Below are 24,656 nucleotides of genomic sequence, written 5' to 3'. Positions count from 1 at the left end.
CACATAGCTAGGAAATGTTTAAGGCCAGATTTGAACCTAGGACCTCCTGTTTCTAGGCCTGGCTCTCAATCTACTGAGCTACCCAGCTGCCCTCCTGTATAGTGCTTTTAGACTCACAGAGGGCTTTCTTCATAATAACTCTGTATAATTATTGCATCAATTGGGAAAATGAAGCTCTGAGAAATTGACTAAGTTGCCTAATGTCAAATAGTAAGTTTCAAAGCTTGTATTTATTGACTTCAGGTTCCTTGTTTTTGTTATCCTGTAAATGTGTTGACCTTCATCTTCAGGGTGAGACAAAATAAGCAATTTTTGAATCTAGAGTGAACTGAGTATATTCTCTGTTTGATGCTGATTGCATTGCTCAGCATATGGAGCAGCTTAGTTATCCATCATGTCATTTTGAGAGGCTGGATGTGATTCATAAATACACACTTACTTGGGACTTCTCATTAGTACTAATGTTTTCTACTCATTTGTTTTGCTGCTCTTTGGTGTCGTCTTCTTCCTAGCTTGGTTCTGAGGATTTTGCTTTTTTCTTTGTATGGGGGGCAGCATGGTGTCACTGGAACACCACTGGGTTTGAAGTTACGATACCTGGATTCCAATCCCCAGTTTTATTTTTTTGTTTGTTTGGTTTTGAACCTTTACATTCTGTCTCAGAATCAATTCTAAGCTAGAAGAGCAGCATGGGCCAGGCAATTAGGGTTAAGTGACTTGCCCAGTGTCACATAGCTATGAATTATCTGAGGCTAGATTTGAATCCAGGCCTTCTTAACTTTAGGCCTGACATTTTATCCACTGTGCTACCTAGATGCTTCCTAATCCTGGTTCTGTCATGGATTAGCTGTGTGGTCCTTAGCAAGTTACTTGAATGTTCTGTGCCTCAGATCCAAATATGCAAAATGAATATCTTAGACTAGGTGACCTCTGAAGTTTTTTTTTTCTCTCTTAATTCTTGGATCTTATGATGTCTCACTTGGATTTATGAGATTGCTGACTAGAATTAAAAATCTAATTTATGACCATGGAAGAATAATACTGTCTTGGTTCTAGTAGCTTTATATTATAATACCAAAATCCAGTACTATTTCTACTATACGACACCAATCCTACAAACTGTTGAAGGGAAATTAGCAGGAGCAAGAAGGTGGACCTAGATAGCTAGATACTCTGTGTGCTGTGATTTTTCCTTGTGATCCAGCCTATCCCTGTGAATTCTGCTGAAGCTGAGAGTATTTTTCTTTACAGAGCTGCTCAAGACTTCCAAAGGACGGCTGTCAGTGAGACTTCCATTGACCCTTGTTCCTGCTACCTTCAAGTCCTTCCCAATTTATATTAACTAAGGGGGGGTTAATTTAATAGTTATAGGAAGTAGATTTGTAGGTAGAAAAATATTAGATAGAGTGGGTAAACAACTAGGTTTTGGATTTTAGATAGATCATCCTAAATCCCTTTCCTTCCTTCCCTTATCCTAAAATAAACTGTTAGTTATATTTATAGTTTATATCCATTATTTATACTTATTTCAAAAGCAATCTGAGTCTCCCACTTAATGTATAGGGAAAAGTAAAATTTCTTGTAATATACCACTATAGAAATCTGAGAGTTATTATTATTTTTTCCTAGTGAGTGCTGGCTATTTCTATGGAGGCAGTATGGTATAGGACACCAGAGCTGGGAGTCAGAAAATCCTGGATATAGGTTCTGAGATCTTGAGCAGATTCATTTCACTTTTTTGAGAGTTTGCTTTTTTTTCTTTTTCTGTAAAGCGTGAATAATACCTTCCTACTTTTGTGAAGTTAAAAATGGGATAATGTGAATGTGCCTTTTAAATGATAAAGTGCTATAAGAATGTAACAGTTATTATTGTTGTTAAGAGGTTTAGGGTATGAGGGAGGTATCAGTGTTGACATGGACTGTCAGTGCCTCCCATGGAAGAGAGAAAGAAGAAGGAAATGAGTTGGGTCATCATTCCTTTCCTTTTAAGTATGTGATGTGGGCTTCTCTAGGATAAAATGACTCCTGCCCAACCACTTAAATCTGTGCCTCCATCTCTGTAAGGCAGTACCACAGGAGAACTCAGAACTCCTTTCAGCCTATGCCTTGAGGAAGGAGAATAGATGAATGAAATTTACTTCCTTATTCAGGTCATAAAAGATCATAGCATTTGTGACTGGTCAGAGCCTTAAAGACGGCCTTGTCCAGTCACTTGTAGATGAGGAAACATGCACAAAGATGAAGTGATTTCTTTAAGACCACACAGGGAATAAATAGCAGAGCTGGGATCTAAACATAGGCTATTAAGCTGTAAATCCAGTGCTCCTGTGAAGCTTTTGTTCTTGTTATTTTAAATACAGTTTACTCTTTAACTGCAGAACTTCATTTCCAGAATATTTCTTGATCAAGGTCTCACTGAAGTGATTTTTATTTCAGGACCTCCACTGATAAAGTATATGGTGCTTTTTAACCATCCTGGGGTTTGTTCTGTTCCTACTAGTTCCCCGAGTATACTGGGAACTACCATAATGGGCAATAATGCATATGTCTCTATTGCCACATTTCACTGGGTTGACTTTCCTGTACACAGACTGTGGACTTATTTTTTGTTGTTCTCTTTTTACTGAGAAGTTCCTGTTTCTTCTCCCTCCCCACTTTTTTGGGGGGAGGGGCTTTATTTTTTGCTACATAGGGGAGGCCTAATTTAGTTTTATTGTTGACATTTCTATTTTAATGCCTACTTCCTTATTCTGGTTAGATTAGGAGGTGGGTCAGCAATCTTTGAATGCTACCAGTTGGAAAATAATCACCTACAGGTGCCGTTGTCAGGCTCCAAGCTTAGGCAGGAAAGAAGGAACAAAGGGATTATGAAATCTCAGGTAATAGGAAAGTAGAAGAGGGATATATATACTAGCCATCAATTTATGTATCTTGTTCTTTTAGATTCTAAGGAGAGGCTTCTTTGCATTTTATGCATATTATGTAACAGTTATCTATAATGAAGACTGGTTCATATCTATGTATCTATCTGGTTGAAGGAAGCAGAGAGGCAATAGTTGGCAGTCAGCTTGCCTACTATGAACAAAGTGGCCACTAAAAATGTTTATTCTTTTTTTTTTTTAAAGAAGAAACCTCACAGAAAGCCAATAGCAACAGTTTAAATTCATTAAGAGCTGTTTGAATGAGAATCAGATGAAAATTGACAGTTTAGAAAATCTATACTATTCGATTATCCCCTTGTTGGGATCTTTTGAAGCTTTATGTTTTTTCCTGCCCTTTGCAAGTATGGAATGGTTTCTGATTTGTTTTATTCTTTGTTAGAAACCATGTAGAATCCCAAGATCCCGTTTTTAATTGGATATCACATTGGTACCTCAAAGTCAACATTTTTAAAACCAAGCTTCCCCTCTCCCCATTAACCTGTTCCTCCTGCCTTGGGTAGTGTATTCACCTCATTTCCCATGCTCATAATCTTGCCTCCTCTCTTATTTACTTCCTATAGCCATTTATTGGCAAGTTCTATTGATTCCACCTCTATGACATGTCTTGTATCCATTCTTTCCTTTTTATCCCATTATGACTATCTTTGTGGTGATTTTTATTACCACTTAGTTAGGATATTTTATAGCCTCCTAAGAGTTATTTCTGCCCTTACTCTTACCTTTCTTGAATCTATTCCTCTTGCCATAATAATCTTCCTTATATTTGGATCTGGTCATGTCATTCCTCTGCTCAAAAGTCTTTAGTGGCTCCCTATTTCCCATAAAGTAGAGTTTATATTCCTTTTCCTTATATTCAAGACCTGCCACAATTTTGCTGCACTCTCTTTTCAATTTAATCACATTTTTTTGATAGTACCTAACCCAAAGCATTTAATGAATGAAAGTTGAATTTATTTGAATTCCCTTTCTTGTACTTTACAACTGAGTTTGAACACATTCTCTTCTTTTCCCACTTCCATTTCTTTGCTCACATTGTTCCCATGCCTGGAATGGCATTCTTCTCTTCATCCTCTTCAACTGTTTAATTCCTACACCTTATGAAGCCCAGTGCCAATATAATTTTCACCCTCCAATAATGTCTTGCTTTCTAACTCTCTAGTGTACTTGCTTTGATATGCTCCTTTCCCTTATTAGATTTTGAGATCCATAGATGTAAGGACTATGTCTTAGCTAAACTTTTTCCCTTGTCAGCGCCTCTCACACATTGTTGTCCCTTTGTTAGATTGCAAGTTTATTGAGGGCAGAGATTTATTTTTACCTTTCTTTGTTTTGCCAAGGCTGGTGATATTAGCATAGTCCCTATAGTGTTTACTAAATATTTATTGACTAGCTCTGTACCCAGTAGTTGCTTAATAGAATGCCTGAATGAATTTTTACATGAGATAGTGGGGCAATTTCTGGGTTACTACATTACAGGGGTTATCATTGTACAGATATATATACAAAGTTTATTCTTTGATAAAGAGTTCCTCTATAGAATATTGAGATCCTGGTTTGCTTTGGCAGAATTTTTTATGTCAGAATATTATTGTGCTTCCCTTCCATCTTCTCAGAACCTACAAGTAAAAATGTTTGTCCTTTAAACATTCATTCCATCATGATTTTCCCAACGTGAGTCCTTTGTTTCAGTTAAATTACTTTTCAGAAATGAGTTTCTAGTATATGAACCTCCTCTTTATCCTCCCACCCCCATTTTCTGTAAGAGAGATATGACAGGAGATAAGGCCTACTGGGAAAGGACCCTGCTCCAAATGGTGAGGGTTTTCATAATTAGCATGACCCAGACCTACCACACTGGTGCTTTCTGGCCATCTTCATGCCATGATGCTACCTGCCTACCCTTTCTCCCTTGATACTTTCCTTGTATGAGTTGTCTTCTTTTATTAGTATGTAGGGCAGAGATTGTTCATTCAGCACTTAATGCTATTTTATGTAAAGGTTTTAGTATGTTTTTTTCATTCATTTCCTTTAAAAATTCTACTCAGAGGCTCATTTTATTTTACACGGCCATTGCTCCTGACCTTTCTTTAATCAGCTATTCATTTCTTTGTGTGAATTACTTTAATTAGATTTCATTCTTTATACTCTATAATTAAGACAGTCTCGTTGAAACTATAGGAATTATTGTTTTTGTGAAGGGGAGGAGGGAGAAAAGGGAAGGATAATTTTAGGACACTGATGAGGCAAGTCTGGGTGGGTGGTATATTGAGGAGCTTGGGGCTGGGGAAGAAGAGAGGTGGAGGATACCAAGGATAAACTTTCATAACACTGTAATTTTCCCTCAGGCTTTGATTTTCTTGAAATTTTTATTTTAAAAAAATTAACAAACATCTCTTTTCTTTCCCTCTCACCTCCCTCTTTGAAAAAAAAAAAGAAAAAAACCTTTGTAACAAGTATGCATAATCAAGCAAAATAAATTCCTGTATTCCTGTATGTCCCAAAATGTATATATATCTAATTCTGCATCTTTAGTCCATCACCTCTTTGTTAGGAGGTAGAAAGAAGTTTCATCATTAGTTCTCTGGAATCATGGTTGTATTAATCATAGTTTTTAATTCTTCAAAGTTGTTTGCTTTTACATTGTTGTCATTATTGAATAATTTGTTCTCCTGATTCTGCTCACTCCATACTGCATCAATTCATACGAATCTACCCAGGTTTTTCTGAAATCTTTCATCATTACTTATAGCACAGTAGTAGTCTATTATATGCCATAATTTGTTCAATTATTTCTCAATTGATAGGTCAGGCCTTGAACTTATATATATCTTGCTCACTTCTTTCTCTTAGCCTTTTCTCTTGCCTTTGTTTCCTTTAGCTCTTGATTTAAAACTCCCTCTAAGAAGCTTTTCTTTATGCCACCTAATACTCTTCCTTAAAGGAATATTTTCCACTTCTTTGTTTTATATTATTTAATGCTTTTTTTACATATAGTTCAGATTATTTTAATCTGTATGTGATCTCATGGATGTGAAAAACCCCTCCTTTGGTGACAATTATAACCTATCCACATCTTATCATCCTGTGTGACTCTTATCTGTGTCCTTCCATAAATCTTCGACAGCCTGTCCATGCAGCAGACCTGGGCCTTCTTCATCATCTCTTTGCTTAGATAGCAGTGGAACATATATGTTCTCCATGTATGAACCCATTTTTGCTACATGACTGGCCTATCTTCTTTTCCATTCATATATTTATGATAGCATGGTTGTTTTTCTATACTCTTATTTTCTGCCTTAGAATCAATACTAAATATTGGTTCCAAGGCAGAAAAATAGTAAGGGCTAGGCAATTGGGGTTAAGTGACTTGCTCTAGGGTCACACAGGTAGGAAGTATCAGAGTTTCAAATCTGAACCCAGGACCTCCTGTCTCCAGTCCTGGCTCTATATCCACTGAGCCACATAGCTATCCCATTAATAACATTCTTTACAAAGCTCCCTAGTTGTTCTCTGTCTGCTATGTGTGGTAGACACATATTTAAATGCTTCATATATAGCATCACAGAACGACTATTGTCATTAAAGACGTGGTCCTTTGTTTAGGAACATCTTTGGGGTCATTAGATGTACCGTTTACTTTTCTAAAGTGAAATTCATCTGCCTTCCTCCTCTTACTCAATTGTGGGCTGAGCTTACTGTCTATATTTAAGGTGTTTCCAATATAGGTATACAGATGGGACAGATCTAGATCAGATGTTCTTTAGCCTCCTTGTTCTTTCTGTATGGATGGTTAGGTTAATCTCTTTTTGAATGATTCTGGTTCTCATTTAGGAGGCTCTGTAATGTCCCAAGGTTTGATAGAGTTAATTCAGGATAATATATAAACAAGAACATCTTTAAGAACTTCATCATATGCCGAGATTCCTTCTTCATTTTGGACTTTCTACTAAACATACTCCATTGATGTTGGCAGACACCTTTAGCAAGCATATATCTTTTTTTAATATATTTTGCTTAACAGTGTCTTCAGCTAGTTTATGGCAACAGTTCATATTATATGACTAACTTGTACTTGTTCACATGTTATTTTGTTTCATATGTTATAATCTTAAATTCATATATGATAATCTTAAATTCCAAGGAGACAGGAACTCTTCAATCTAGTTCAATTCAATGGGCATTGGATTAAGTGCTAAATATATATAAAGTACTGTGCTATCATATTTGATACTATTTAAACAATTTATTCCTCTTATTACCTACTGAATAGGAGGTCATATTTCTAGAGTGCTTTATAGTTTACAAATATTTCTCTCACATTGATATTGTGAGGGAGGTAATAAAAGTATTATCCTTTTTGCAGATGAAGAAATGTATGTGCTCAGATAGGTTAAATGTCAGGGTTCCATAGCTAGTAAATGATAGAGCCAAGATCTGAAGCCACCTCTTCCGACTCCCAAATTCAATACTATTTCTACTGCAACTTGCTGCTTAATAAGTATTTGTTGAAATAATTTCTTATTCAAATAATTAATGATTAAGATCTGTTTTAAAAATGCATAGGAAGGAGCAGCTAGGTGGCTCAGTGAATAGAGATTCAGGCCTGGAGATGGTAAGGGAGGAGATACTGGGTTCAAATCTGGTCTCAGACACTTTCCAGTTTGTGACCCCAGGAAAATCACTTAACCTCCATTGCCTAGCCTTTATTGCTCTCTTTCCTTGGAATTGGTACTTATTATTGCTTCTAAGACAGAAGGTAAGGTATTTTTTTTGTTTGTTTGTTTTTAATGCATGGGAATAAAGGAATTAGAAAGAATTTGTCCCCTTTATTGAAAGTACTCTATTTCTCAAATAAGGTATTTTAATTCTCATATTAATTAATTTTAATTAATTCTGATATAAGAGTGATATGTATTTCAAAATAAACTAAAATTATTGAGGCTTGCTTTAAAAAAGGTTTAGTAATGCTATTCTAGCTATCAAAGCAACCCTTGTAATTCAATTTGACATTAGATCTTCAATTAGATCTTTAAGGTTAGGAAGGTATTTAATGACTATATCAGTCAGGAAAACAGTAAATTATAGGTCAGGATGTTTCTAATATGATATTGAGAGTCTCATTAAACAAAAATATGGGGAATTTGATTTAAAATTTTTTAGTTGTCAGTTTTTCTTTCTCTGATTTGAACTAGTATATAATAATTCAGTTCATCCAGCATTTATTGAACACCTTCTATGTTTAAGGTACTCTGGATAAGGAGAAAAAAAAGTGAAAAAAACAAAACAAAACAAAACTAAACGGTCTGTTCTCCCAAGAGATGGCAATCATCCTTCAGTCTAGTTGATCTTTAGCCCTAGTTAAAAAAACCCAGACTAACCCTTGCTGAAAGTAGTAGGAAATAAAACAAATCAATAAAAAATAATTTGGGAGTTTCCTTATGATAGGATTTAATGTGCATCATAAAGAATAACTTGAATGTCATGGAGTTGTGATGAGCTCTTTTTTTTAAAGTTTCTTTAGTCCTGAAAGGTACTCATATGTAAGAAGTCTGATGGTGTAGAAAAGCAGAATATTCTCTAAAGAAATCCTGTTTTGGAAAATTGCTTTTAGAGTCAATGACACATACTTCTAAATATCCACTAGTGTCAAGACTTTGTCCTTAGAGGATGGAAGTTTGGAAATAGTGGAAAGCTTTCATCCATGTTTAGTGTATAAGCTGGATAGTACTGCTTTTGGTGCCAATGAATGAGGGTCAGGGCATTGTGGTCTGTTGAGTAGTGAAACTTGACCTTACTCAGAAGATTATAAGATGCTTTTATAAGTTTCAATATTTTGTCATCATCAGAAAGGAAAAATGACTTCTAAATGAAAATCTGTATGTTTAACTTACTTATTTTGCAAAAGGAAGGAATGAATGCCTAGAACAAAACCAGTTTGCAAACCCTAGAAAAAATCATTATATTGAACAATAAATCTCACATAGATGGATTTTTAGTAAGGCTTTTGATAGAGTTGCACATGAAATACTCTTCCAGCAGAGGGTAAAACAAGTTTTACACTAGCCCACTCCAAGCTGACATTCAACAATTCCAAGTCTTCCCTCACCTTTCTCCTCCTTTGATTATCTATCTCCATTGTGTTGTACACTGAAGATCAGTCAGGTCCAGGAGGTGGCTTAAAAAAGTTTCTATTTTTCTACCTCTATTCTTAGATGTGTTCTATAAATAAGACTTCTCATCTCATATTGTATTTGTTTACAAAGACATAATATGTTGACATATACTAGTCTGCTCGAAGTCTTAATTCCTTTTCCTCTTTCTAGGTACACTAAAGGCGGATCACTGGATCTTCCATGATTTAAATATATGGCAGTCAAATGAGGCTTTTCTGCCTAATGTCACTCTAGGTGCCAGCTCTCCTGGAGTAACCAAAAAAGCAGTGAAATGGACTCCAAAGCCGAAGGTTCACAGGTGTGGTCTGCATCTGCCGAACATGAACAGAATACTGCACAGGTGAAGCAAGTACTTCATGGTTTTAGTATTATGGCAATTTCTTAGTTGGGTATAGTGGCACAATTTGTGTTAAATGAAGAATTCACCATTTGTAGAACTGTTAGTAGTTGTGTGCAATTCTGTCTTTGAAGCCACCCATAACACCACACTGGCACTTTGTTTAATTCTGCCTTTCTATATGTAAGTTCTCAGGAGTTTTTACTTGTTTTTTTTCATATTAATGACTGTAAGATCTTCACTTTTTACATACAAAATCGCTTTGCAGAAGTCTTGTCTCTATGGCATGAAGGATCCCTTGGGTTCTGCAATGCTATTCCAAAAGAGTGCAAGCTCAGGCAGGCCTGATGTTGAGTTGTATGTCATTTGATTTAGGACTTTCCTTAAGACTTATTTTAAGGTTGGTTGTAGTGTTAAACATTTTTTTTTTCTTGTAGCAATTCTTGAAGATTATGTAATTAGTCACCAAATGGTTTCAATATACATTGGTGGTGGGAATAGCAACACCAAGAAAATTGCCCATGAAGTATTGAACTAAATAGAAAGACACAAGGCACAGCTGTATAAATTAATGTGATTTAAAAAAACCCCATCAGACATACCTGAACTTAGGCATGCTAAGTGAGTATTACCCACTTTCTTATTCCAGTGATGCTGTTTATTGTTCAAAGCATATTTGGAAAGCTTGAAAATGAGTTACAAGTCTTTTCTTTTTGAGGAGCAGGATTTGATTTTTTTAAATAGTTGAGAATTTTTTGTGTCAGCTGGTGAGTAAACCTGGTGATCAAGCTGGAAAATAATGTTTTTGGTAAAAAGTGATATGTAGCTCTAAAAGAATGAGATGAGTTTCTTTTTCCCAAGTAGTGCCCCATCCTTTAGTCAGTTAGAAAATATTTTGAATAATAGTAATAACATTAGAGAAAGTATACCAGTGACAGTTTTGGAGAGAATATAACAAAAAATGAATAATAAGAAATTATAAATCCTAACATGTTTGTTAATAGCAATCATATCATGCTTACTTTTTAGTACTATTGAGAGATCCTGTATGAGGTAATAGCCAATTTCTAAATGGTTGAGAATCAAACTCATGGCTTTTATCTGCCTTTTTTCTACTTCTAGACCATATTTTTTCCTTCTTTTGCTATTAGTTGTGGATAAGCAGAAGTCCTTGTGGCACACAGAACTAAGTAAGCTTATTGTCATATTCCTTTCAGGTTTAAAGACCTGGAAATCCACTTAAATTTTAAGGAAAGCATTTCCATTTTTTTTCTAAAAATCAAAACTTAAAAATCAAGTTTTATAAAAGTTTATTTTAACAAACACCTATTCTCTTCTGGGTGCTGAGGACACAGATACAAATTAGAATATAATAAGGCAGCATAACCTCCTTCTTGGCATCATTTGCCTTCATTATCCCTTCTTTCCCCACTGAAGCCAAAGAGAGGACTCTGCCTAGGAGATAGTATTAGTAGAGATCCTTTCACATTAACATTTTAGTTAGAACCTTGGAGCCAATTTAATCTGTAAAATTCTCCCTAGATGGTGGTATCTCTGTAGTATGAATTGCAGATTCCGGCTTCTCTCAATTCTTGTGATTCAGAATTGTCATCTACCTAGGGGAAAATTCCTGTCCCCTGTTCATTTCTCATCTCCATAGGCTCAGCCTAAGTCCTTAGAGTCTCTTATCCTTCTTTGTCCTATCCTTTCTCTGTTTCTTCTGGAGCCTCACTTTATCAATAACACATTTGCCTCTATTCCTAAATCTGTTTCTCTTGTGCTCTTATATATACCTTTTAGCACTAGATGCAACCTGGCTTTCACTTAAAAACAACTCATCCCTTTCTGGTCTGTTCTCTTATCCTGTTATGCTACCATTCCCCAACTCTTCCCCCTTAGTCTCACACATGATGAGTTTGAGACATAAGTACTTTTTCTCCATTGTTCTTGAAAGTGACCTTCCTTCTACCACCATCACTCAGCAACTTCTCATCCTGTATTCAAGTTCAAAGCAACCAATTATATTAAAAAAAATCCCTTTCCTTTCTTCTTCAGCTACCTCAATACATTGCTCACATTCTTTTCTGTCTTACCACTAACCCCTGCCTCCACCCTTGGGAACTTGGGTGACTATTATGATAAAGATTATATAACACTGTTCTCTTACTCAGTCAGGTTCCTCAATTCTTCTTACCTCTTGTCTTTATTCTCTTAGCCATGCATAAGGGTAGACAAAGCTTACATTTAACATCACATTAAACTCTCTGATTACCAAGATTCTGACCTCTGAAATTCTCATCCTTGACCATAATGCCTTATCTTTCACTTCCTCACTGAACTCCTCTAGAATCTTTTCTGTCTTCATTGCAAATGCTGGTCCCTGATTCTCTCCAGTATATTACCCCATGGCTTCTTTTTCCTCTTTTCACAGTCTTGAGCCTGTAGGTCACCAGTTCATTAACAATTCTTGAATCCCTTGGCCTGTTGTCATTCTATTGCACATATTTTGCTAATTTATAACCCTGGAAGATCTTCACTATCAACCCTCTTGCTCCTACTCCTAGGTTGTTAAATGCTTCTGGGGGAAGTGACAAAACACAGATTAGGGCCTTTAAAAATTGACTACTTCAGAGTAGTCATCCTAGGAATTGGTTTAGTGTCACCGTTGGACTCCCTAGCAAACTCCCTAGCAAACTCCCTGTACTGCATGTTCTAAAACTATCCCCTCTGACTCCCAATTCTGTCTCCATAATCTTCTTTGTCAACAGATAACTTTACCTATTTTTCTGAGAAAATTCATACTTTTCATCACCAGTTCTCTCATCTTGAATTCTTTGATATCAGAATTTCTCTGCATTTTTACCCATCACTCTTCCAACCTCAGAGGATGAGATAGTCTTGCTTCTTGTTGTTGCTCATGTTTCTACTTGTGCTCTCAATCCCTTTCTTTCTCATCTTCTTGGGGAGTTGTCTCATCTCTTATTTCTCTTCCCTTTCTTTAATTTCTTTTTAAGTACTGACTCCTTCCCTTCTGCTTACAAAAATATTCAGGTCTCTTCTTATAAGGATTAATGACATTATTTCAAGTTCTGCTTGTCCCAAAGAGAACTTACTATCTTTCCCTCAAAACCCACTTTTCTTCCTAACTTTCCTGTTTTTGTTGAGGTGCCATTGTTCTTCTAGTCACCTAACTTTGCTGTTTCAGGATTATTTTCACTTCTTAATTCTATCTTATTTGCCCTATGCAGTCACTTACTATGTCTGTTAATTCCACATTCACAACATCTTTCCATCTCCCTTTTGCATCCTTTCCTCCCCTAACATAGTCATTTTGCTAGCTAGTTTAGGCCCTTATTCCTTTGCAACCTAGACTATTGTAGCACACTCCTAATGGGTCTTCCTATCTCCTTCTCTCTCCAGGCTGTCCTCCATGTAGCTGCTGATGTTCTAAAGCATGTGTTCTGAGATAATACTCCTCTCTTGAAAAGTTTCTAGTCATTCCCTCCTGTCGTTCAAAGCTCTTCACAACCTGGCTCTAGCCTATTTCCAGGCTTATTGTACTTTACTCTTCTTCATGAAATATATGTTCCTGACCTGGAATTAGATGGAACAGCAAGTTGGTGCAGTGGATAGAGTGCAAGCCTAGAGGCAGGAAGACTCATTTTCCTGAGTTCTAATCTAGCCTGAAAAACTAGCTTTGTGACTCTGGGCAAGTCACTTAACCCTATTTGCCTCAGTTTTCTCATTTGTAAAATGAGCTGGAGAAGGAAATGACCAAGCACACCAGGAACTTTGTCAAGAAAACCCTAAATGGGATTGTGAAGAGCTAGACATTACTGAAATGACTGAACAACAACAAACTGATTTAATCTGTTTGTTTTTTAATCCCATCTCCCATCTCATACCTTCTCATAAACTGTCCTCTCTACTGGGTTCTTAGAATCCTAGCTCCTTTCAAAGCTCACCTCAGGGATCCCCCTCTATGCTAATGTCCTACTGCCCCTCCCTCCTCGTCCACCTCTCTGGGAATTGTATATATATTTGCATTATTTGTATCTGCAGAAGCCACTGGTCATAATGGATAAAGATTCATATTAACTATGTGACCCTGGGCAAGTCACTTATCACTTCAGGGTTCTAGGCAACCCTGTAAGGCCACAAATTGGTGAGAAGTTGCATTGGTAGAGGACATTCCCTTTGCTGATGCCATTAAGCTGCATTCCTTATTCCCCATCTTTGTATTTATTCATGTGTGGAAGTTGTTTCTTTGGATGAAATATAAACTTCTTGAGGGCAAGGACTATTTTGTTTCTATCTGTATGTTCTTAGTACCTAGCATGGCACCTGGTACAAAGTAGGTGCTTAGTAAATGTTTGCTGATTGATTGAACTGATTTTTTACCTCTGTTCTTTATCCTCTCTCCTGCCTCTCATTTGTTTCTCAGCCCTTGGCCATCTGGCTTATGACAATGAGGATTTAGAATGGAGCTTGAGGTCACCAGTGACTATGAATTACTAAAGTTTGTGACCCTGTCTCTGTCCTGCTCCTTCTGGCCTTGTCTACAATCTTCTCTGCAGATGATCTTTTCTCCTGGTTATTATTCTCTTCTCCCTCTGACTTCTGCTCTCTTCAGTTTCTTCTCTTATCTGTCTGAGTTTTCTTCCTTGTTCTCCTTTGCTGGTTTGTTCATTATTCTCCTTTTGTTCTCCAAATACTGGTATCCCTGGAGGACCTCTCCTAGGTCTTCTCTTCTTTTCTCTTTGCCTTGGTGAACTCATCTGCTCTCATGAATTGCAATTCAATGGACATTTAAGTAGTTAATTTGTGCAAGGCACTGTGCTGATTGCTAGAGGCATTAAAACAAACAAGTCTCTTCCCTCAAAAAGTCTAGGTTTTATTTATTTATTTTTTCAAAACCTTTAATAATTTAATGCTTCCCACAGCCAGACCTCCTCTCAGGGGGCCATTCTGCCACTATATATCCATACTACTGCTTTCTTCTTGAACTCCTTAATGCTTCAAACCCTGTCTTGTGCTCCTAAGCCCCTACCTCAGAGTACTGGGCCTGCTGAGTAGGAAGAGAGAGGCATCTGTCAGAATAGGTTGAGGAAAAGCTAACCGTTTTATGCTTTACTGGATTCAATTATTGCCACAAAATAGAGGCCTCCCAGTTTTTTCCCCCCAAATTTCAGTTTTTCCCCTGAACTCCAGTCATACATCTCTATTTGTCAATGGGACATCACCCAAACAGCCCACCAGTACCTTAAACCCAACAAATTTAAAACTTTCTCCTTAAATTTATCCTTTCTTTTTTTATTTTATTACTTTCTGTCTTAGTAACAACTCTAGAACAGAAGAGCAAGGGCTAGGCAAAATGGGGTTAAATAACTTGTCCAGGGTCACACACAGCTAGGAAGTATCAGAGATCCAATTTGAACCCAGGCCTTCTTGACTCCCAGACCTGGCACTCTATCCATTGTACCACCTAGCTGTCCCCACCCCATCACCTTTCAAACCTGAACTATTGCAGTTGCTTCTTAACTGGTCTTACTTTGTTCTATTTCACTTCATTCCAATCCATCCTTCATGTAGCTACTAAAATAATCTTGACAATGTATGGATCTGAATGTGTCACTCTTCTGCTCAGAAACCTCTAGTGGCTCCCTGTAATCTATGAGATAAATTAGACTTCTGACCTGTACCTTTAGGGCCTTTCACAGTTTTGACTTCTGCCTAGCTTTTCAGCCAGATTTCATGTTCTCTTCAATTTATCTATATATCTTGTTTGTATGTAGTTGATTGCATGTCATCTTCCCTATTAGTCTCAGGATCTTGGAGATCAGGATTTTTTTTTTGCCTTTATTTGAATTCCCAGAACTGACACATAGTAGGTGTTTAATAAATGCTTGTTGACTGATTAATTCATGCTCTTTACATTCTAGCCACACTGAATTATTGGCTAGAATCTCAACTCAAAATATCTTTTCTTACTGGAATACATTTCCATAGATCATTCATAATGTCTAGAATGTATTCTCTCTTTTGCTTCATCCTCTCAAAAATTCTTTTCTTATGTCTTCTTCTCAAGGCTCAGCTCAGGGGCTACCATCATTGTGAAATTTTCTTTATTTTCTCAACTGACATTATTCTCTTCCTTCTTAAATTTTCTGGGAGTACTTTGTGTTTATGGACTTATGCTTTGATCTCATCATATTATACCTTGTATTATTATATTTTTGTATCTCGTAATAGACTGTAGATTTCCTGAGATATTTTTAATTTTTGTATTCTAAACACAATACAGTGAGATACCCTACTTTCCCCCCACTTCCCTGTTTTGGGTGATTTTGCTGCTACAGGGAACTTCTGGTGAAGTAATTTCCTTTACCAAATGTTGTTTAGTCATTAAAGTCTTGTCTGATTCTTTGTGACCCCATTTGGGGTTTTTTTTGACAAAGATACTGGAATGGTTTGCCATTTCCTTTTCCAGCTCATTTGACAGATGAGGAAACCAAAGCAAACAGAGTTAAGTGACTCGACCAGGATCATACATCTAGTAAGTACCTGAGGCCATATACATATTAACTTGGGTCATCCTGACTCCAGACTGTCCTCTGACCACTGCACCACCTCACTGCCCCCTATACCAGTGAAGATGCAGATTCTACAACTTATAGTTTTAGAGAGCCATCTGGGCCACTCAGAGGTTCAGTGACTTACTTGTCTAGGACCGTGTAGCTAACATGTACCAGAAGAAAGACTTGAACGTATATCTCCCAGCTTACCAGGCCAATCTACTATTCCATCCTGCCTTTCTGAGCCACTTGGTGGGTGATTTATGAAATGTTTCTTGAATTGTATTGGATTGTACTTTCTACTGTGGGAAACTAAACTGGAGAATCAAAGTCCAGGACTAAGTATAGATATCAGAAGAGTCAAGATTTCATCTATGATCCCGACTTTGAATTACATGGATGATTTCTGTCCTAAGTGTATACTTTGTGAGGGTTAGATGGGAAGAAATGAACATTTATTAAGCATCTACTATGTGCCAGGCACCATGCTAAGTGCTTTACATATTAGCTCATTTGTTCCTTACAACTACCCAAGGAGATAGGTGATATTGTTATCCCTACTTTATAGTGGAGGAAACTAAGGCAGATAGGGGCTCAGTGGCTCACTCAGAGTCACATAGCTGATAAATGTGTGAGACTGGATTTGGACTCAGGTTTTCCTGATGTTGAGGCAGCTAGATAGTGCAGTGGATAGAGTGCTGGGCCTGGAGTCAAGAACTCAAGCTCCTGAATTAAAATCCAGCCTCAGACACTTACTAGCCATATGACTCTAGGAAAGTTCTTTAACCCTGTTTGACTCAGTTTCTTCATCTGTAAAATGGACTGGAGAAGGAAATGGCAAACCACTCTGGTAACTTTGCCAAGAAAACCCCAAATGGGATCATAAAGAATGGGAGACAACTAAAAACAAAAACAACAACAACAACTTCCTGTCTCCAGGCCTGGAGCTCTATCCATTGTGCCATCAGCTCTCTCTCCTTTGGGCATGGGCTTGTGCACCTGTCAAAGATCAGCCTTAATGTCAAGTTTAATGTCACCCTTAACAATTAAAGCTACATAATTAAAACCAGACTTATACTTTTCGGTCTTTGATCTTTGGGAGGCTCTTTTCATTCTACCTGCTGATAAATAAAACATCTTTGTGAAATTTACCCTCCAAGCTCTCAGAGAGACTCTCTGTCCCTTTTAGGTTATAGTTCTTTGGTGCATTTTTTTAGTTTAATTTTTATTTTAATTTAAAAAATATTTATTTTTCCAGATCATTCATTTTTATAAGTGACTGATCTTTTAAAACCAACCCCCCAAAACATAAACCCAAATAAACAATTGTAAAATTGTATGTTTCATTTGCATTTTGACTCCCAACAGTTCTTTCTCTGGAGGTAGATAGCATTCTTTGTCCTTAGTCCTTCAGAATTGTGTTGGATTTTTGTTTTGCTGAGAGCAGCTAAGTTCTAGTTCTTTATTTTGATCAGTTCTAAAGAAACTCTACTTATACCCCAGTTGTAAGGCCTTTAAAAAAATAAAGTGATCCTATAAAAATACTTCCCTAAAGTTTTGAAATAAGGAGTCTTATGTTTTTAAGAGAAGTTGGTTCTTGAATCTAGATACATGATTCTATCCATCAGCCAAATCCTCATAATTCTTGGCAAGTGTTGGCCACATCCACAGTTTGGGGTGCAGTGAATTTAAACTAGTTAGTTACATAATTTAAAAGAGGGAATTCTCTCTCAGTTTTTTTCCATCATCTGCTATTTATTGCAGACATAGGTTCATCAATCCAAGTTCTTTCATTAGTCCACTAAGCCCAGCTATATACAGTACATGGTTGGTAGCATCACTTTGTGAAGGTGACTCTGGTTGCAAGAATATTTTTGTCTGTTTTATTCCTCCAGGTGCACTTTGTCCCTGAAGGTGGAACGGTAGCTCAGATCGTGTACGGTGATGATCAGGACCGTCCATCACAGCAGGTGGTCTACACAGCAGATGGGGCTTCTTATACTTCAGTGGATGCTCCAGAACACACCCTAGTTTATATCCATCCTGTGGAAGCCACCCAGGTATGTAAAATAGAATTTCTGAACTTTTCCCCATTGGCCATAAACTAGAGAATTTAATGATTGTTTTTATTTTGGATAACTGATACTCAAAAACCCCAGGTCTACAATGACTGCATAATTACTTTCAAACAGGTGAACAGAGAGAGCATGCTGTTTATGTATAAAATATTCAGATTATGCTAATGACTTATTGATTGCATGACAACTACTGTAACAGAAATGGAATTATCTTTTTAAAAATCATTTTTATTTATTCCATATTTCTTGATTACATATAAAAATTTTTTAACAATTATTTTTTAAAACGTTGAGTTCTAAATTCTCTCCCTCTCTTCTTTCCCTCCCCCTCCTTGAGAAGACACACAATTTGATATCAATTATACATGTAAAGTAATGCAAAATATGCTTCCATATTAGTCATGCTGCAAAAGAGAAAAACAAAGAAAATAAAACAACAAAAATAAAGTAAAAAATAGTATGCTTCAATCTGCATTTAGAGTCTGTCAGTTCTCTCTGGGGGTAGATAGCATTTTTCATTGTTGATCACCCTTTGCTAATACTGTGTACAATGTTCTCCTGGTTCCACTCACTTCACTTTGCATGATTACATATAACTCTTCCCAGATTTTTCTGAATAACTTTTCAGGTTATCCTGATCATCTGAGATATCTTTTAAGCTCTCATAAGTGCCACAGAATTGTAACCATCTCTGTTGCTTGGTATGCTGTCTCGAGGATACATTATTAATCCAAGTAGTTATCAAAGTAAATAACCATTTCATTTACACTAAGGTTCTAGTAACATTAATTTTCCCTTATGTAACATTCAACAGTGAGCTCAAATTGCTCCTAAGAAGAAAGCATGCTGTAATTTTCTAGTGGTACCCACTTAATGTAATACTTTTAATACTCATAAAAAATAAAATAGGTAAGACTATATCTTGAGCACTTCTGCTTATTCTTTTTTTTTTTAACCCTTACTTTCCATCTTGGAATCAATACTATGTATTGGTTCCAAGGCAGAAGAATGGTAAGGGCTAGGCAATGGGGGGGGGAGGTCAAGTGACTTCCCCAGAGTCACACAGCTAGGAAGTGTCTGAGGCCAGTTTTGAATCTAGGGCCTTCTGTCCCTAGGTCTGGCTCTCAATCCACTGAGCCATTCATCTGCCCCCCTCTCCTCTTCTGCTTATTCTTAACCCTTACTGTTTTTAATGTAACATAGTTTATGTAAAGACGATCGCTTGTCACATTTATTGTTGTGTCTCTTTATTATTGTATTAACCTTCAAGATCTGTACTGGAAAATTTAATAATATCCAATGATAGAGAAAAAATCTTGACTAGTTCCCTGAGTTAGGACTGAATCATAATTCTTTTCAGGTAATATTTGTTGCCAGAGTCCTTATTTGAACAAGGCATTAAATACGGGTTTTCTGGTTTGAGTATGGAGACTCCTTTCTTATTTAAAGGGATCATTAAATACAGGCCTTGAATTAGAGATGTAGATTTTATGTAAAAATAATGAAGACATTTTTAATTATTAGAGTTGTCCAGTAACCACATAGGCTGTATTTTAATTAGATAGTGAGTTTTCTGCCCCTGAAGGTATTCAAATAGAGGCAAGATGACCTGTTGGCTTATATATATGATTCATGCATTGGGCAAGTAGTCAGAGTCTGTGATTTCATGATCAACTGTTATAGCCATTTAGAATTTTTAAGGAAGAGTAGAGCTTTTAATGAAACTTCTATGCCTAAATAATAACTTAAGTATATTCTTCCCAACTTCTCCCCAGTTATACTTTCAATTTGATGTGAACTGCTTTGCTCCCTCCTGTTCAAAATTGTTGTAAACCTTTTAATTAGTTGTCACATTTAGGTGAGGTGCAGAGGTGACTTTACTTGGGCGTACAGTAGTGACATGTGATATTTAGTTTGGGATAGTCATCTCATAAAATCTCTCTGGAGCCACCCGAATAAAAGGTTCTAGCCAAATGTCAGATTGCTATCTGTCTTATTTATTCATGGAGGATTATGACTGACTATGGTGAGAAAGAACTGTCCCAGGAATTGGTGCTTAGCATAGGGTAATTTTCACTGTGGGGGTTGTATGTAGGTAATCTACTTAGAGATCTGTTTGATAAGTATTTTTCTCTTTTGTCTAGACTCTGTTTACAGACTCGGGCCAGGTGACTTATGTGCAGCAGGATGGCACAACTCAGCAGGTAAGAAGGTAGCTTTTTCCTTTTGAATAATCCAGTCATAACTCCCATTCCCTGATTTGATCTACTTTTACCCCCCTTGGACATACTTGGTACTCTAGGTCAGAGGTGTCAAACATGTGACCTACAACAGTCCTGAGTAGGGTCCCAACCAGATTAAAATGTAATTAGGAAATATTTAGCAAAATAAATAAAAATACAATAAAACATGGATAATATTACATTTAAAATATTACATTTTAGAATTAAATCAATATTTGTCCCACAGGGTTCTGTACAGTTTAGTGGCCTCATTTCTATTTAAATTTTACTCCACTGCTCTAATTATTTATGGTATTTTTTTTTTTGGCCAATTACATATAACAACAAATTTCCATGCATGTTTTCCTAAAAAGAAAAATATATATATGATTGAATTTATCTCCTTCCCTCCCTTCCCTTTCCCTCTCCAGTGCAGGCAGGTGATTTGATTTGGGTTATATATATTTTCTCATGCAAACATATTTCTGTATTGTTCATTTTTATAAGTGTGTAATCTTATAAAACCAAAACCCCAAAACATAAACCCAAATAAACACTATTAAAAAATTTTTCTTTAGTAAGTGTTTTAGGTCTTTCAATTAAATTAGTAAAAAATTAAATTACAAGTTACCATCCTTAAAATGTTAAGGGAATCCACATTTGAACAGCTTTGGAATATGATGGTATAGTTTAAAAACTAACCAATAAAATGACTTTTGGTTGATGCCTAATGAAATAATTCAGAATTTTGAGAATTCACTTTGGATTTTAGAAGCACTTTCAGAGTGGTGTTCCTTTTCAAAAGGACCAGCTTCCTATTAATATCCCACACATAAAGGATGGAGTCCTGGCTTTCACCATTCATTTTGCTGAAAGCATGGGGTATTTTGTTTCTAAGGAAAGCACAAGGCCCCCAAAACCTGATTTGTTTTCCGTTGCCCACATACCTAAAACAATGTTTTAACTCTGGGATTTGGGGAGTAGGAGTAGCCTGTTTGAGCTTTTCCATGGTGTGAAACTGATTAGAAGCAGCATGAAAATGATTGTTAAGATGCAGAGGCTAGATAGAAGTCAGTCTAATGGGAATTCAAGCTAAAAACAAACTTTCATTTTAAATAGTACAGTACATATTCAGTGTAGCTACCAAATATATTGGGTGGCTGGTAATAAGAAATTTTGAGGTTTACACTATTAGGCTAGGTCAGATTTTGGTGATATGCATTTACCCAAAGGATTTTGATGCCTTTGTTTTCAAATTTAAAGGATAAGGAAAAAATGATCTTGAACAAAGCTATGCTAGTCTCTGACAATCCTAGGGTCTTTAAGAGTGTTGGTCATTGATTGCATTTATATGAGGTCTTGTGTGACTGAGAATTTGGAAGATCTTGTTGAAGGCAACTTCCCAATGGACAGAAACTACCATTTTTTCTACTATGGATATTAGAAAATATATATACATAAATTTTATAATGAAGTCTGAAATAGTAGAAATGAAAGTATAAGTCACTATTCCTGTAACATACATTGCCATTGTTAGAATGAACAAGAAGTATAACAATTCGTAATTCCTGGGACAAATGTTTTCCATGTTTGATAGCAGATTTTGCAGATTTAGGTCAGTGTAATTTTCTTTAGGTTTTGATTGATGGCTTCTCTACCAACTGAACTCAAATGATTCCTTTTGAAAACTTGCTTGTTGTGCTACAGATTCTGTTTTGCAAAATTGAGCAATTTCTCCAGTGCCATTCTTTTCTTTTCTTTGTGAATCTTTTTAAAAAAAAACAACAAAAACCCTTAACCTTCTGTCTTAGAATCAATATGGTGTTGTTGGTTCCAAGGCAGAATACTGGTAAGCTCTAGACAATGGGGATTCAGTGACTTCCCCAGGGTCACACAGCTAGGATATGTCTGAGGTCAAATTTGAACCCAGGACCTCCCATTTCTAGGTCTGACTCTCAATCCATTTGTGAATTTTCAACATTTGATATTTCTATTTTAAAAAAATTTTTACTAGACAATCTTTAAGGCATTTCTTCCATGCTTACTCTTTTCTTAACCTTCTAAGATTACTTGCTTTTCCATTTGAATGGATTCAGAGAGTTTTTCTATAGAATTCAGATCTACTAAAATTTGATATTTTTCCTTTAAAATCTTCTGGATTTTGGCCTTTTTTAGCTTTTCCTTTTGAGAACCTGACAACTTCAATACTTCTTTTTTTTCCCCCTTTCTTTTTAAAATATTTGTGACAAGGATAGGAGTGATGTAGAAGGGTCCTTCCCAGCTGCTAATGCCTTCCTCTCTGCTATTACCTTCTATTTATTACTCTATGTTATAGTTGTACCTGGTCATTTACTTGTTGCTTACTTCATTAGAATGTCAGCTTTTTCCTTTGTGTCCTTAGCACTTAGCAAAATTCCTAGCACATAGTAATCACTTAGTAAATTGTTGACTGACTGGCACTTATATTGAGGCTCTATTCCTCAACATTCTCAAAATTATGTCTTCTTCAGCACAACTTTTTTGTATACTTAATCTAGTCCAAGTATTCCTAACTTTGTTTTCCTTGAAAGCCATTTCCATTTTCCAGTTGTTACGATTTTCTGTATCTTTCTGATATCTCAGTATATTGTGTAGATTTTTCTCACATTTGCCTTCTAATTCTGCCTTTAATATTTAATTCAACAGGCATTTACTTTTTTTTCAAATTCTTGTTTGGGATGTACATGTTTGCTCCTAGGAAGTAACATGAGCTTTATTTTGTTTCACCTTGATTTTTCTGGAAATGCTTATTTGTCTTAGGAAAGTTGTTTGTTGTTTTAGTAGTCAGGTTTATTAGAGCAATTTCCCATTTATCTCCTTCCTTTCATAGCCAAACTCCTAAAAAGATCTGTCTGTATCCATTGCCTTTACTTTGTCTTCTCTTATTCACTTCTAGCCATTTGCAGTCTTCTTTTTTCTGACTTAATTTCTCATCTACCCTTCCCAAAGTTACCAGTGATCTCTTTTAATTGCATAATTTGAGACTGTTGGATGCCTTCTCCTTTATCTTTATCTCCTCTGTGTTTTTCTGACATAACTTTCTCCTAGTTCTTTTATCTGATTTTTAATCTAGCTCCTTTAATTGCCCTTCTCAATTTTCTCTGGTGTGTCATTTATATCATGCCCTCTAATTTTAAATGTATTCCCAGGGTTCTGCCTTAGGACTTATTTTATTTTCTTTTTTTTAAGTATTATTTACTTATTTATAGCATTCTTTAATTTAATTTAATTTAAAAGATTGAGTTTCAAATTCTCTCCCTCACTTCAGCAACTACCCTACCCATTGAAAAGGTAGGAAGTAATATGATATCAGTTATACAATGCCTTTACCTTTGAAAATTTCTTTAGCTCCCATGGGTTTAATTATTATCTATTCTGAATGTTCTCAAATTGATCCTAGACTGTCTCTAGGACTCCAGTCATGCGTCTCTAACTACCTATTAGTTTATTTCAAACTGCATGGCATGTAGGCATCTAAAACTGAATTTAACTTTTATTTCAAACCCACTCTACTTTTGACTTCTTTTTGTTGAGGGCATCAGCTTTCTTTCTTATTCAGGTTTACAACCTCAGAATCATCCTCAGCTTTCCACTGTATCTTGTTTCCTATATCTAATCATTTCCCAAGTCTTGTCAATTCTACCTGTACAACATCTCTCCCATCTGTCTTCTTTTCTCTACTCACACAGCCAGTACCTTAATTCTAGTTCTTGTCACCTATCACCATAGTTTGTTGCAGCGGTCTTGTAAATAATCTCACTGCTTCAAATCTCTACCCCCTCTAATCCAATACAACTATCAAGTTTTGTTTTGTTTTTTTTTCTTTCCATAAAATGCATATTTTACATCACTTCTCTACCCAATAAACTCTATTGGTTCCCTATTGTCTAGAGAATCAAATAAAAGCTTTTCTGTTTAGCTTTTAAAGGGGTCTCAACCAGATCCCTCCTTACCTTTCTAGACTTATACTTTATTCCTCTAAATGTAAAGTGGTGCACTTCATAAAGTGAGTCTGATGGTGCCAATATTTTTTTTATTACTGGCCAGGCAAACCTTCATAACGACTGGCCCTCTCTTTGTTTCTCATGTGACATTCCATCTTCTGTCTCTGTCTTTTCATCAGCTATTTCTCATGAATGGAATGCATTTCTTCCTCACTTCTTGTTTTCTTCAGAGATTCCTTTTACATGAAACCTTTCTTAATTCATTCCCAGCTGCTAGTAGTTTCATCCCCAAAACATTTATCCTTTATTTATTTTATATGTGTATGTACATATGTGTATTTGGGGT

General features: G+C 36.1%; 1 protein-coding gene across 4 annotated transcripts in view; it reads left to right on the top strand.

Moving 5' to 3' along the window:
* PRDM10 (PR/SET domain 10) overlaps positions 1 to 24,656 on the top strand; it is a 142,233-nt gene that overhangs the window by 27,902 nt on the left and 89,675 nt on the right. For 2 of the 4 annotated variants that reach the window (XM_056794617.1, XM_056794618.1), the window contains exons 2-4: positions 9,266 to 9,455; positions 17,923 to 18,087; positions 20,250 to 20,309. In XM_056794617.1, coding sequence (XP_056650595.1) covers positions 9,387 to 9,455; positions 17,923 to 18,087; positions 20,250 to 20,309 — 294 coding nt within the window. In that variant the 5' untranslated portion in view covers positions 9,266 to 9,386. Of the gene's footprint in view, positions 1 to 9,265; positions 9,456 to 15,942; positions 16,009 to 17,922; positions 18,088 to 20,249; positions 20,310 to 24,656 lie in introns of those variants that run through there. The other 2 variants (XM_056794619.1, XM_056794620.1) reach the window with 2 other exon arrangements.

This window comes from Monodelphis domestica, chromosome 4, assembly GCF_027887165.1.
Source record: "Monodelphis domestica isolate mMonDom1 chromosome 4, mMonDom1.pri, whole genome shotgun sequence".
Taxonomy (NCBI): Eukaryota; Metazoa; Chordata; class Mammalia; order Didelphimorphia; family Didelphidae; genus Monodelphis; species Monodelphis domestica.
The sequence above is the reverse complement of the archived record's forward strand: the minus strand, read 5'-3'. Positions and strand labels throughout refer to the sequence as shown.